Genomic DNA, 16,243 nt, shown 5'->3' on the forward strand with positions numbered 1-16,243 from the left:
CTCCAGAGTGAACCTCCAGAGTGTTCTAACACTGGAACCTCCAGAGTGAACCTCCAGAGTGTTCTAACACTGGAACCTCCAGAGTGTTCTAACACTGGAACCTCCAGAGTGTTGTAACACTGGAACCTCCAGAGTGAACCTCCAGAGTGTTCTAACACTGGAACCTCCAGAGTGAACCTCCAGAGTGTTCTAACACTGGAACCTCCAGAGTGTTCTAACACTGGAACCTCCAGAGTGAACCTCCAGAGTGTTCTAACACTGGAACCTCCAGAGTGTTCTAACACTGGAACCTCCAGAGTGAACCTCCAGAGTGTTCTAACACTGGAACCTCCAGAGTGTTCTAACACTGGAACCTCCAGAGTGAACCTCCAGAGTGAACCTCCAGAGTGTTCTAACACTGGAACCTCCAGAGTGTTCTAACACTGGAACCTCCAGAGTGAACCTCCAGAGTGTTCTAACACTGGAACCTCCAGAGTGTTGTAACACTGGAACCTCCAGAGTGTTCTAACACTGGAACCTCCAGAGTGTTCTGTTCTAACACTGGAACCTCCAGAGTGTTCTAACACTGGAACCTCCAGAGTGTTCTAACACTGGAACCTCCAGAGTGTTCTAACACTGGAACCTCCAGAATGTTCCAAATACTTTGATGACAAGTCTTAGAGCCTTAGCATGTAATGTTTTGCTTTGGCCATGAGAGAGAAACACATTTGACAACTTCCACACGCCGTAAACAGTGTGTATTGCTTCATTGTTTCTTACAAATGTTTATTTTGTTTAGATTTTTCATATTGCCAAAACATCAGCCTTCATTAGAGTGTGTGTATTTTTCAGTTGACAAACTACAATGAACACAAGCAAAGTTGATCATGCTTTAATACATCAAAATACAGACAATACAAAACATACTGCATAAACTCTAATACAGGGATGGATCTGTTTAAACCTTTGCCTTAATGAAGGTATTCATTCATTATATTAAATGTAAGTTGTAATCACAGGAGGTTGGTGGCACCTTAATTGGGGAGAACGGGCTTGTGGTAATAACTGGAGGGGATTCAGTGGAATGGTATCAAATATATCAAACACATGGTTTCCAGGTCTTTGATGCCATTCCATTGGCTCCATTCCGGCCATTATTATGAGCTGTTCTCCCCTCAGCAACCTGCACTATAGAGACCTGAGAAGAAACATCAGTTTAGAGGGCTTCCAAAGGTGAGTAGCATATTCAACATGGCACATTCAACATGAAACTCAGTTATCAATACAAGGCATAACAGTTCCTTTTTGTACGGAGTTGCTATTACTCCTTAGCATGGAGAGTGGTGGTGTCCCACAACCCTATACTATATCTAAGGCCCACCTGACCTGACCAGGAATGGCTCAGGGCCCTAGCTATAGGCTAAACCACAGGGAGGTGTTTCTCTCAGTCTCTGTATCCCTGAGTGGAGTGCAGACTGCAGTCATGCCGGGGGGTGGTAGTGGTAGTGATGGTGGTGGTGGTGATGGTGCTCGTGGTGGTGCTCATGCCTCTGAGCCAGGGGGACCAAGCCCCCAGACGAGGCAGGCAGGCTGGGCAGCATCTCCCTCTCTCCCCCTGGCTGAGCTTGAGAAGCAGGCTGGTGTAGGTGGTGGAGGGTTCTGGAGGGGGACCCAGCTTCTCTGGCCCTGGAGCGAAGCCTCTTACTGTGGCTGTGCTGTAAGGGGAGTTGGGGCTGGGAGTGTGGCTGGGAGGAGTGGCACCACATGGAGGCCTGGTGGCCATGGAGCTTGCTTGATTTACCCCCATGTCCTCCCCCTCCTCCTCCTCCACCTCCTCTGTCTCTCCCCACTGCCTTGACGTGGCCCCTGAGAGACCTGTTGAAGGAGAGGCCCCTACCTCTGGACTCAGTTGCACCGCAGTTCTCCCCTACCAACTCTGAGCGGTGCTGCTGGTCTGAGCGTGCGTCCACTCCGGGCTCTTGAGAGGGGGCGTCTGCAGAGGATGGACAACAAACATCATGTTATGTTGCCATTTTTCTTTGTTGAATGTCATTCATCTTTGGTGTATTTTCAGTAAAAACATGTTGACTTTAATGATCTGTGCCTCAAAAGTGCTGAAAATTGTCATTGTGTACCTACCTGCATTGTCAAACTTGGAGGAATAGTTCTCTATCCCAGCTAGGTCTAAGTAGTGATTCCTGCGTTCTGTGTTTTCATCCACACAGTGAAAAATCCTCTCTGGGCTCCCAGCCTCCTCCTGCTGGACCTCCATTCTGTCACCTGTTCTGGAGCCCCGGCCAGAGCTGCTGGAGGGGCTTAACACCAGTTTGACCTTCAGGGCTGTGCTGCTACATGACGGCTGCTTGGCCGACGCTTCAACCACCTCATAGATGGACTGCATGAGACTGCACATATCCTGTAACACGCACACATCATTGTTCACCCAGGCACATACACGCGCACAAACACCATCATCACACACACAAACACATCATCATACAAGCACAAACACCATCATACACACACACACACACACACACACACACACACACACACACACACACACACACACACACACACACACACACACACACACACACACACACACACACACACACACACACACACACACACACACACACACACACACACACACACACACACCATTAGCAGGGCAGCAGAGTTATCTTCATCTAAAGAGAAAATGTATAATGTGCAACAGTTGCTTGTTGTAGGCGTGTGAAGCTGCTTTACCTGCTTGGTGACTTTACCGTTGTTGTCAAAGTGATACAGTGTGAAAACCCTCTCTTGCCGAGTGTCATCCTCCAACACCACGGTGCACTCTGTGTCCTGTAACCATGAACAAACACAATGGATGAACAAACACAACACTACCATATTATGCTCATCAAACAAACCCTTGCTTTACTGTATATAGCAGTAATAAACTACTATGTTATCTACATAGATTCTATATAGATTGTCCTTTTGAAGCTCACATCAACATGGCAGTTTCTCTTCCTGGGCTGTCTGAATGGAACGTGGATGGAGCTCTCCCTCTCCTCTGGTAGCAGTACCACTGTAAAAAACACACAACATTCTCATTAGCCTTGGGCTGGGAAAGCTTGTGTCGACTCAACCTATCACATTCTCATTAGCCTTGGGCTGGGAAAGCTTGTGTCGACTCAACCTATCACATTCTCATTAGCCTTGGGCTGGGAAAGCTTGTGTCGACTCAACCTATCACATTCTCATTAGCCTTGGGCTGGGAAAGCTTGTGTCGACTCAACCTATCGCATTCTCATTAGCCTTGGGCTGGGAAAGCTTGTGTCGACTCAATCTATCACATTCTCATTAGCCTTGTGCTGGGAAAGCTTGTGTCGACTCAACCTATCACATTCTCATTGAATGGGTATTTGCTGTTTACAGACGATAATACACACATAGTATCCCAGGTTTAAGGCATTCGCGTACAAATATAAAACAAATGTCCTTTTACCCAGACAAGAAAGGGGTATGCTTAGTAAAGATATGCATCATACTGAATCAAACATATTCATCATTGAGTATGATGTTAAGTTTATGATGTATGCTAGATTTGAATCAGTGCAACAGTAATGTGATCAGCCTGATCCACTGAGCCGTCTTTCTCTACTCACCCTGTAGGGGGCTCTTATGGTTCAGGACCTGCTCATCCTTCACTTCCCTTCTGCACATCTCCTGGAAAAAGAGGGAGAGGAGGGATGGACCAAGTGAGAATTAGGAGAGAAAACATTACAGAAGTGGGGTAGGAATAGAGAGAGGGAGAACAAAGCAATAAGTGACTCAGAGATGTGAGAGCAGGAAATCTTTGATCATCTGGGGGCATATTGTTTGTCATCATCTGGGTAAATAATACTGTGAGAACCAGCATCACACCTCAACTTCTGATAAATTCAATAAAGCGATATGAATGTATAATGCACATCCGCCTCTAAATACGCACATGCGCACACACACACACACACACACACACACACACACACACACACACACACACACACACACACACACACACACACACACACACACACACACACACACACACACACACACACACACACACACACACACACACGCTAGATATACAAGTAACTAGTAGAGTACCAGTAGTGATGCATTTCCCCTTTGGGATGAAAGCTGAGCTTCTAATCTGACCCCTGATCTCCTCCACTCAATGAGACAGAGTGTGTTCTACAGCTGAGGTACTGAGGTCCATGGAGAACCCCGGAACCTTGTCACATGGGACACAATGGGGAACAGAAGGTCAAGAAGTCACCACCCAGAACACAGGAGCCGCAGACAGACGACTGACCTTCTCTCCCACTTGGCACACACTGGTTGAATAATGACGTTGAACCAACGTGGAATAGACATTGAATTGACATCTGTGCCCAGTGGGCTGTTTGTCTCTCGTTTCTAATCTGGCCTTACTGAGAGATATAATCTGTCAGGGTCTATTTTCCTAACATATGAAGAGCTACTTCTGATATCAGAGACCAAAAATGGCTGACATTTGCTCAAATTCACCTCAGAATCAAATGTAAATATCCAGAAGAAGCAGAAGACAACTTCAATTCTATTCTAGGTGTTTTATTCTATATTATTTTATTTTATTCTAGTATAAAGCAGAGATAGTATATTGCACGGGAGAAAGGTTGAACCTATCAGGGTGAATTTCCTGTAAGAGCAGGCAGGCGGTCACGCCCTGGCCATGCCAGCTGTGACATCACTCTATCCAGTAAAAGTAGATCCATTAAGTCACTCTTGGTAATAAAGTAATATCACCCACCGAGTTCCCATATATGAGTAGAACTGAGCGTCTCATATGGAAACAATAACACATGGTAAATGTACAGACTATGTTCATGAACCTGCTGAGACTACAACCTATTTATAATGCCTATGGGCTCAAAAATGCTCAAAATGGATATTAGCTTCAATTAATTCCACTGGGTACTTCTTGCTTGGCGAGTGCCTACACCTTGAAACTAGGTGTTCCCTTGAACGGTGCTGAGCATATTGCATGTGTTAGCAAGACCTATCAAGATCTGAGCATATGATATCCAACCCTCTGTTGCAACAAGTCAGAAACCCGTCAAAAAATGACAGTGAAAGCACCAAAACATTGGATCTGTGCGTCTTACTCTCTCCACCATAGACAGTCCGAACAGCACCCAGTCGCCCACAGCAACAGAGTAACAAAGAGCCTGTGGAGTCTGAGAGGACGATGCTGACAGATAACCCTGACTGCTGATGGCTTCACCCAGCATCCCAGCCAAACTCCTGCCATCGGCCACCACGCTCTGCCTGCTACGGGCCCTTTTATCTGGGGTAGGGTTACCGACCGAAAGGGGGGGTAACCCTACCCCAGATGAACTGGGTGTCACTAACTTTTTCATCCTGTCCCGTAGCCCCCCTCTCTCCCACTCCCATTAGTTAGAGTCAAACGCAGAGCCCTGGGAAGAGAACAGTGCAGGGCTTTGTTTGAACAAACTCTCTTCCTGTCAACCAATACCTGGATAGGTGGTTGATCATCTCTCTTCCTGTTAACCAATACCTGAATATGTGGTTGATCATATGGGGGTGGGGCTGCATGGGGAAGGATGGTTGCTTCATCGCAGGAGTTTATGTGAATCGGCTTCTATATACCAAAATAGGAAGATAAATCACTGAAAGTTGGTATACAGTTGATATACAAAAAAATGGAAAGGGGTTAGGGGTTGATTTCAGACACAGGCACAGAATAACCATTAAGAAGTGCTCCTTTTCAGAGGCCTGGCCTTGCTCACAGAAACCAGATGTGAGAGATTTCTGGAGGAGAATAGAGGGAGGGATTTGGATGTTGAGCTGTAGTTGGGTGAGGAAATACTGGAGCCAGAGTCTGTATGGGTGGTTTGGCTGCTGAAACATAGAGCTCATTTCACAGGAAGAAAATACCTCTCTAGCCTCCAGAACATAGCTAGCTAGCTATAGAATCGGGCCTCTCTCCAACTCGCCAATCTGGTCTGCTGGCCTTCAGGGAGCAAAGCATTGGGAAATTTCAGATCATTGTGCGTAGAGATGTCGAAGTGTTCTCACCACTCAATGACATGATGAACCATGGTTTCTTTTTAATTCTCTCTCTCTCTCTCTCTCTCTCTCTCTCTCTCTAGTCTTCTGTCTGAGCGAACAGCCCAGCAAACAGGGTGGTTTCCAAAATCACTTGAAGGTTCTCCAAGTAACCAAACATGAAATGGGGAGAAAGACACCCAAATGATCCAATCTGTGTTTGGGAAAACCAGCTTCCCTGGCTCAGAGCTGGAATATTCTGGGAGGCGATCTCAGCCCAAATATGATCACAGAGTCCAGAGTCTGAACAGTCTACAGCCGATAGAATAATGAATCGAAACCTCTGGGGCAACAAACAGGACAGAAAGAATACAAGGAGGGTTGGAAGGAAGATTCCCACCACTGGGCACAGTCTTAAATGTAACGTCTATTCCATGTTGGTTCAACGTAATCTCATTGAAATTACATGGAAACAACGTTGATTCAACCAGTGTGTGCCCAGTGGGCCTCTTCAAACACAACAGACTGACTGGTCCAGTTCACTGCAGTTACAAATCCATACACACTAGACATACTGTGATGTAAACTGATACCCGATGTGGTTGGTTTCTCCTCTAACTTTGTTAGTGTTTGTACATTCTAATCTCTGGCTCCCATATCTGTACATGATCCAGACCTGATTTGTACAAACAGATTTGATAATCAAATGTGCCTTTGTTAATCCATCAGGTGATGTTTTCAGCACTGCAGCCTGAGTTACTGTAATTGGACAGAAACAGTATGTCAAAATTGAGGTAAGTCTGAAATTGTTTAAAATCCTGCTTGAAATAAGGATGACACATCCTATAGGTTTTTCTGCAAACATTGTATCACGTGACTTTTGAAAACGGAGTAGAACCAGTACAGAATGGAAGAACACATCACAATCAGTAGCTGCTGAGATCAGACACCTTACAGTAAAGACAGCAGGGCCTCACTCCAAAACATGGCTGCTGTTTATTTTCAATTTATGCATGGTAAATATGTTACTCTTTCTGAAGAGAGGAAAGTCTAGGACCAGTGCCCGCAGCACACACTCTATACAAAGCACACACACACGCACACGCACACACACACACACACACACACACACACACACACACACACACACACACACACACACACACACACACACACACACACACACACACACACACACTGCTTTTGAAGTGGAGAAGCCAGAAGAGGATGAGAGAGAGGAAGAAAAGGGTAATTGTTCCATGGCTAACAATGGGATCTCTGACCAAGGTGGGTGAAGGAGACCTTAGGTGTCTCACTGGGTCTATGAGCTGAGGCTGCAGGATGTTGACACAAAATATATGTGTTCCTGCTAGACCCTGGACACACAGACGGAGGCATCACAGCTGAAACATCGGTGAAACGAAATAGTGAAATATCTCACTCTACAATCAAGGACAGACAGTTCACTATTAGATTCTGCTGCAACACAACCGAGACGTTGCAGTTTAATGTGACCTTATAATTGAAATAATAATCAAGCTTCCTTACTGAAAAGAGGACAAACCATGAACATAAGCTCAGAGAGCCAGGCACACATATGAAGTGCCCAGGCAAAAAAAATATAGTTTACTACAAACTTTAGGCCCCTGCTGACAGTTACATAAGCAATGGTGTCATGGAGCAGTTAATGGTGGGGCTGGAAAACAGAATCACACAAACAACTGATTTGCCATTAAAAAGACATGGCGGATGTTGGTCTCATTACAGGAACCTGGCAGACTATGCCTCTCTTTCTGAAGTAAAGGCTCCAGAGAGGAAGCAACATAGACCAACACTTCATCAACACCTCCTCACCACCACAATGACTTAAAAATGTCCATGCAGACGGCATTCAGCATGGCTCCAATAGGTCTTTCCAAGTGTTGAGAGATGATTATGAGAGTTAAAAGAATACATCAAAAATATGTGAGTGAGCCAGTGAGGGGTCACACAGTTAAATAAGAGTTATGAGCATGTTGGTTTATAGGACTCTCACTATGTTACATGATGTTGAATAGGACTCTCACTATGTTACATGATGCTGTATAGGACTCTCCCTATGTTACATGATGATGTTGTATAGGACTCTCACTATGTTACATGATGTTGTATAGGACTCTCACTATGTTACATGATGATGTTGTATAGGACACTCACTATGTTACATGATGTTGTATAGGACTCTCACTATGTTACATGATGTTGTATAGGACTCTCACTATGTTACATGATGTTGTATAGGACTCTCCCTATGTTACATGATGATGTTGTATAGGACACTCACTATGTTACATGATGTTGAATAGGACTCTCACTATGTTACATGATGTTGTATAGGACTCTCACTATGTTACATGATGTTGTATAGGACTCTCACTATATTACATGATGTTGTATAGGACTCTCACTATGTTACATGATGTTGTATAGGACACTCACTATGTTACATTATGTTGTAAAGGACTCTCACTATGTTACATGATGTTGTAAATGGACTCTAACTATGTTACATGATGTTGTATAGGACTCTCACTATGTTACGTGATGTTGTATAGGACTCTCACTATGTTACATGATGTTGTATAGGACTCTCCCTATGTTACATGATGTTGTATAGGACTCTCACTATGTTACATGATGTTGTATAGGACTCTCACTATGTTACATGATGTTGTATAGGACTCTCACTATGTTACATGGTGTTGTATAGGACACTCACTATGTTACATGATGTTGTATAGGACTCTCACTATGTTACATGATGATGTTGTATAGGACTCTCACTATGTTACATGATGTTGTATAGGACTCTCACTATGTTACATGATGTTGTATAGGACTCTCACTATGTTACATGATGATGTTGTATAGGACTCTCACTATGTTACATGATGTTGTATAGGACTCTCACTATGTTACATGATGTTGTATAGGACTCTCACTATGTTACATGATGATGTTGTATAGGACTCTCACTATGTTACATGATGTTGTATAGGACTCTCACTATGTTACATGATGTTGTATAGGACTCTCACTATGTTACATGATGTTGAATAGGACTCTCACTATGTTACATGATGTTGTATAGGACTCTCACTATGTTACATGATGCTGTATAGGACTCTCCCTATGTTACATGATGATGTTGTATAGGACACTCACTATGTTACATGATGTTGAATAGGACTCTCACTATGTTACATGATGTTGTATAGGACTCTCACTATGTTACATGATGATGTTGTATAGGACTCTCACTATGTTACATGATGTTGTATAGGACTCTCACTATGTTACATGATGTTGTATAGGACTCTCACTATGTTACATGATGTTGTATAGGACTCTCACTATGTTACATGATGGTGTTGTATAGGACTCTCACTATGTTACATGATGTTGTATAGGACTCTCACTATGTTACATGATGTTGTATAGGACTCTCACTATGTTACATGATGTTGTATAGGACTCTCACTATGTTACATGATGATGTTGTATAGGACTCTCACTATGTTACATGATGTTGTATAGGACTCTCACTATGTTACATGATGTTGTATAGGACACTCACTATGTTACATGATGTTGTATAGGACTCTCACTATGTTACATGATGATGTTGTATAGGACTCTCACTATGTTACATGATGTTGTATAGGACACTCACTATGTTACATGATGTTGTATAGGACTCTCACTATGTTACATAATGATGTTGTATAGGACTCTCACTATGTTACATGATGTTGTATAGGACTCTCACTATGTTACATGATGTTGTATAGGACTCTCACTATGTTACATGATGTTGTATAGGACTCTCACTATGTTACATGATGTTGTATAGGACTCTCACTATATTACATGATGTTGTATAGGACTCTCACTATGTTACATGATGCTGTATAGGACTCTCCCTATGTTACATGATGATGTTGTATAGGACTCTCACTATGTTACATGATGTTGAATAGGACTCTCACTATGTTACATGATGCTGTATAGGACTCTCCCTATGTTACATGATGATGTTGTATAGGACTCTCACTATGTTACATGATGTTGTATAGGACTCTCACTATGTTACATGATGTTGTATAGGACTCTCACTATGTTACATGATGTTGTATAGGACTCTCACTATGTTACATGATGTTGTATAGGACTCTCACTATGTTACATGATGTTGTATAGGACACTCACTATGTTACATGATGTTGTAAAGGACTCTCACTATGTTACATGATGTTGTATAGGACTCTCACTATGTTACATGATGCTGTATAGGACTCTCCCTATGTTACATGATGATGTTGTATAGGACTCTCACTATGTTACATGATGTTGAATAGGACTCTCACTATGTTACATGATGCTGTATAGGACTCTCCCTATGTTACATGATGATGTTGTATAGGACTCTCACTATGTTACATGATGTTGTATAGGACTCTCACTATGTTACATGATGATGTTGTATAGGACACTCACTATGTTACATGATGTTGTATAGGACTCTCACTATGTTACATGATGTTGTATAGGACTCTCACTATGTTACATGATGTTGTATAGGACTCTCCCTATGTTACATGATGATGTTGTATAGGACACTCACTATGTTACATGACGTTGAATAGGACTCTCACTATGTTACATGATGTTCTATAGGACTCTCACTATGTTACATGATGTTGTATAGGACTCTCACTATGTTACATGATGTTGTATAGGACTCTCACTATGTTACATGATGTTGTATAGGACACTCACTATGTTACATGATATTGTAAAGGACTCTCACTATGTTACATGATGTTGTAAATGGACTCTAACTATGTTACATGATGTTGTATAGGACTCTCACTATGTTACATGATGTTGTATAGGACTCTCACTATGTTACATGGTGTTGTATAGGACACTCACTATGTTACATGATGTTGTATAGGACTCTCACTATGTTACATGATGTTGTATAGGACTCTCACTATGTTACATGATGTTGTATAGGACTCTCACTATGTTACATGATGATGTTGTATAGGACTCTCACTATGTTACATGATGTTGTATAGGACTCTCACTATGTTACATGATGTTGTATAGGACTCTCACTATGTTACATGATGATGTTGTATAGGACTCTCACTATGTTACATGATGTTGTATAGGACTCTCACTATGTTACATGATGTTGTATAGGACTCTCACTATGTTACATGATGTTGAATAGGACTCTCACTATGTTACATGATGTTGTATAGGACTCTCACTATGTTACATGATGCTGTATAGGACTCTCCCTATGTTACATGATGATGTTGTATAGGACACTCACTATGTTACATGATGTTGAATAGGACTCTCACTATGTTACATGATGTTGTATAGGACTCTCACTATGTTACATGATGATGTTGTATAGGACTCTCACTATGTTACATGATGTTGTATAGGACTCTCACTATGTTACATGATGTTGTATAGGACTCTCACTATGTTACATGATGTTGTATAGGACTCTCACTATGTTACATGATGTTGTATAGGACTCTCACTATATTACATGATGTTGTATAGGACTCTCACTATGTTACATGATGCTGTATAGGACTCTCCCTATGTTACATGATGATGTTGTATAGGACTCTCACTATGTTACATGATGTTGAATAGGACTCTCACTATGTTACATGATGCTGTATAGGACTCTCCCTATGTTACATGATGATGTTGTATAGGACTCTCACTATGTTACATGATGTTGTATAGGACTCTCACTATGTTACATGATGTTGTATAGGACTCTCACTATGTTACATGATGTTGTATAGGACTCTCACTATGTTACATGATGTTGTATAGGACTCTCACTATGTTACATGATGTTGTATAGGACACTCACTATGTTACATGATGTTGTAAAGGACTCTCACTATGTTACATGATGTTGTATAGGACTCTCACTATGTTACATGATGCTGTATAGGACTCTCCCTATGTTACATGATGATGTTGTATAGGACTCTCACTATGTTACATGATGTTGAATAGGACTCTCACTATGTTACATGATGCTGTATAGGACTCTCCCTATGTTACATGATGATGTTGTATAGGACTCTCACTATGTTACATGATGTTGTATAGGACTCTCACTATGTTACATGATGATGTTGTATAGGACACTCACTATGTTACATGATGTTGTATAGGACTCTCACTATGTTACATGATGTTGTATAGGACTCTCACTATGTTACATGATGTTGTATAGGACTCTCCCTATGTTACATGATGATGTTGTATAGGACACTCACTATGTTACATGACGTTGAATAGGACTCTCACTATGTTACATGATGTTCTATAGGACTCTCACTATGTTACATGATGTTGTATAGGACTCTCACTATGTTACATGATGTTGTATAGGACTCTCACTATGTTACATGATGTTGTATAGGACACTCACTATGTTACATGATATTGTAAAGGACTCTCACTATGTTACATGATGTTGTAAATGGACTCTAACTATGTTACATGATGTTGTATAGGACTCTCACTATGTTACATGATGTTGTATAGGACTCTCACTATGTTACATGGTGTTGTATAGGACACTCACTATGTTACATGATGTTGTATAGGACTCTCACTATGTTACATGATGTTGTATAGGACTCTCACTATGTTACATGATGTTGTATAGGACTCTCACTATGTTACATGATGTTGTATAGGACTCTCACTATGTTACATGATGATGTTGTATAGGACTCTCACTATGTTACATGATGTTGTATAGGACTCTCACTATGTTACATGATGTTGTATAGGACTCTCACTATGTTACATGATGATGTTGTATAGGACTCTCACTATGTTACATGATGTTGTATAGGACTCTCACTATGTTACATGATGTTGTATAGGACTCTCACTATGTTACATGATGTTGAATAGGACTCTCACTATGTTACATGATGTTGTATAGGACTCTCACTATGTTACATGATGCTGTATAGGACTCTCCCTATGTTACATGATGATGTTGTATAGGACACTCACTATGTTACATGATGTTGAATAGGACTCTCACTATGTTACATGATGTTGTATAGGACTCTCACTATGTTACATGATGATGTTGTATAGGACACTCACTATGTTACATGATGTTGAATAGGACTCTCACTATGTTACATGATGTTGTATAGGACTCTCACTATGTTACATGATGTTGTATAGGACTCTCCCTATGTTACATGATGATGTTGTATAGGACACTCACTATGTTACATGATGTTGAATAGGACTCTCACTATGTTACATGATGTTGTATAGGACTCTCACTATGTTACATGATGTTGTATAGGACTCTCACTATGTTACATGATGTTGTATAGGACTCTCACTATGTTACATGATGTTGTATAGGACACTCACTATGTTACATGATGTTGTAAAGGACTCTCACTATGTTACATGATGTTGTATAGGACTCTCACTATGTTACATGATGTATAGGACTCTCACTATGTTACATGATGTTGTATAGGACTCTCACTATGTTACATGATGTTGTATAGGACTCTCACTATGTTACATGATGTTGTATAGGACTCTCACTATGTTACATGATGTTGTATAGGACTCTCATGCCCCTACAGCTCTCCAAACCTGATTAACTCATTAACAGTACTAGGCCTACATCTGAGGCACAGGAGGCTGCTGGGGGGAGGACGACTCATAACAGTGGCTGTAATGGAGTGAATGGAATGGTATCAATCACATGGAACCCATGTGTTTGATACCATTCCATTCATTCCGTTCCAGCCATTATTATGAGCCCGTCCTCACCAGTTAATATGCCACCAGCCGCCTGTGATGTGAGGGCCGTCCACCCACCACCAGACACTACGCCAACCATACCTTGTTCCTTCACTGTTGTTTCTCAGTACAGCTTGTCTCTGTTGCAGTCAGAAAACCAGGACCAGATGTGTAGGTTCAGTATGGCGGCACGGAAAGACCCCGCTGTTCTGGACGGCGGCCATATGCGTTTCACACCGACATGACAGCCTCCTCTCACAGAGAGAGCAAAGGAAGGAGCAGGGAGAAAAAAAGCCCCTTTCCAAACACCTTTCATGTCCCTGTCTTGGCTGTGAGCCATGATCCTGTGGCTGCCTTGCCTTGGCTGGGACTGTGAGGGAGGGAGCGTGTCTGGCTAGTTTATTATCCTGGGCTGGGGCAGACCTGGCTGAGACTGACTGAACCCCAGTGTGAACCAAAGTGTGAACCCCAGTGTGAACACCTGTGTGGACACAATATGAGCCCAAAGTGGTGACTGACAGTATCAGTCCTCTATTCAATTGACGGATGTTAACAAGACTGACAAGACAGTAATTCTCAATGTTATTTGTTGTTTACCAATTTACCAACCCTAGATGATACATACTTTGGTTGTGATTTTGGAATAAAGATTGATGAATACAACAACCTCCTGTAATCAACATTGAGAATGGTCAGTTGACCTCCCTCTGTGTTATAAAATAACCACCTTTACATGTCAATTAGGGTTCTTACCCCTCCCACTGGTCCATTCATCTGCCCCATCACAGGACTCCACCATTGTGGTTCTCATTAGCATCATTATCTAAGTTCAAGCCTCTCCACTCTAATGACACACGTCTGTGTTGCTATCCATTTACAGGCTTTTCTATGCCAAAAAATGCCACACTTTTATCCAAAGCGACTCTTATGCGTGCATACATTTTTTCCCTCTATCCTCATGCTACACAACGGAGCTACAGAGGACAACTTGATATTGATGTTGATATTTGTGATGAGGTAACTGACTTTCTGAGGTAAAGGCATGTTACTCTCTCTCTCTCTCTCTCTCTCTCTCTGTGACACTCTCTCTCTGTGACACTATTTCTCTGTATCTCCCCCCTCTCTCCTTCTCTCTGAAGTCTGCAAAAGTGTCAAAATGTTAATCATATCTCAACTCAGGTGTAAAATATATCAACTGTATTATAATGTACTGTACCTGCTTAAATCTGATTGTGTGGGTGTGGAGACCAGTATGTTGCCACTCTCCCTGACAGGTGAGCACATTGGCAGCAAAACTACCACCTAGAAAACAAAAATAAAATAACAAATAGACTATACTCTGCATGACATTTTATATTTGAGAGACGTACTTCTGAGTAGGTGATTCTTACCTTCAGGATTTTCTCTGCGTTTACAGGCTATCCAAATTATGCATGAATGGAAACATAAAAGATAGAAAGAAAATACTGTTATATTTCGGTTATTAAGAGATATACAGTAGCCTCTGAAAATAATCTAAATACCAAGTTTTACCATGTTTTGATTGGAGTTTGCCCATATTTTGTGGTATTTCCTCTTGTGCCTTGAACCTTCATCTATTTGCGAATTGACCAAGACATCTTCATCATCTCCCATTGATAACAACAAAGACAGTTATATCCTGTATGCACCGATATATCCATTTTGCCATCAAGTTATTAGAGGGTTGAGATAGGCTAAAGTTGGTTGAGGTAAACAAGAGGACTGAAGCTTTAGGAAAGTGATCGCAATATGGACAGAGGGAACTTGCGGAATTTAATATGAAAAAGAAACGAATAATCTATAGAGGGTACAGCACCTCCTGCTGTATATTAGGGGAAAGTATTTTCCCCAAACTAACTGTGGATTTGTATTGTGTGTGCATATAACAAATGACAGTGTCATAATGTAACGCATGCATGATGTGCCTATGCATGTGAACATAAAATAAGAGCCCTTCATTATACAAACGTTTAATTTGTTTAATAGCTAGATCGCTGTTTCCCTAAATAAGCTACTGTAAACTCCCTGTGATAAATATTGCCACCCAGTGGTGGAAACACATTGTGACACGTGTCTGCGGAATTAGAGCATAGAATGGACGGAACGCCACTTCACTTCACCTGTTGCACCATCATGACGTCTATCTCCTGGAACGAGACCTTTTTGGTCAAAGATTCCTCAACATTCTTCATAATATTTTCAACGGGGCTGGTGAGACAAAAGCGGTAACGGGGTATAGCTTCTATGGCATTTACCTGAAAAATGAGTT

The 16,243-nt window shown here is 41.7% G+C and overlaps 1 protein-coding gene across 1 annotated transcript; it reads right to left on the reverse strand.

The window, feature by feature from the left end:
- Nucleotides 1-856: 856 nt before the first annotated feature.
- Nucleotides 857-15,707, reverse strand: LOC106588916 (protein naked cuticle homolog 2). The gene is made up of 8 exons (XM_014178462.3): nt 15,487-15,707; nt 15,345-15,371; nt 15,170-15,255; nt 3,639-3,699; nt 2,979-3,058; nt 2,734-2,829; nt 2,119-2,395; nt 857-1,972 (listed from the first exon to the last, which is right to left on the reverse strand). Exons 1-8 carry the CDS (start codon nt 15,509-15,511, stop codon nt 1,461-1,463), a joined length of 1,164 nt encoding a protein of 387 aa, XP_014033937.1. The 5' UTR covers nt 15,512-15,707; the 3' UTR covers nt 857-1,460.
- Nucleotides 15,708-16,243: the final 536 nt, after the last annotated feature.

This window comes from Salmo salar, chromosome 27, assembly GCF_965601325.2.
Source record: "Salmo salar chromosome 27, fSalSal1, whole genome shotgun sequence".
Lineage (NCBI taxonomy): Eukaryota > Metazoa > Chordata > Actinopteri > Salmoniformes > Salmonidae > Salmo > Salmo salar.

What these genes read in the sequence shown, in the direction of transcription:
- LOC106588916 (XM_014178462.3), bottom strand. Translation starts at nt 15,511, where the DNA reads ATGGGCAAACTCCAATCAAAACATG. An exon ending in ACGCAGAGAAAATCCTGAAG is followed by an intron (nt 15,256 to 15,344) that starts GTAAGAATCACC and finishes TTTGTTTTCTAG; the next exon opens with GTGGTAGTTTTGCTGCCAAT. An exon ending in CTCCAAGTTTGACAATGCAG is followed by an intron (nt 1,973 to 2,118) that starts GTAGGTACACAA and finishes CATCCTCTGCAG; the next exon opens with ACGCCCCCTCTCAAGAGCCC.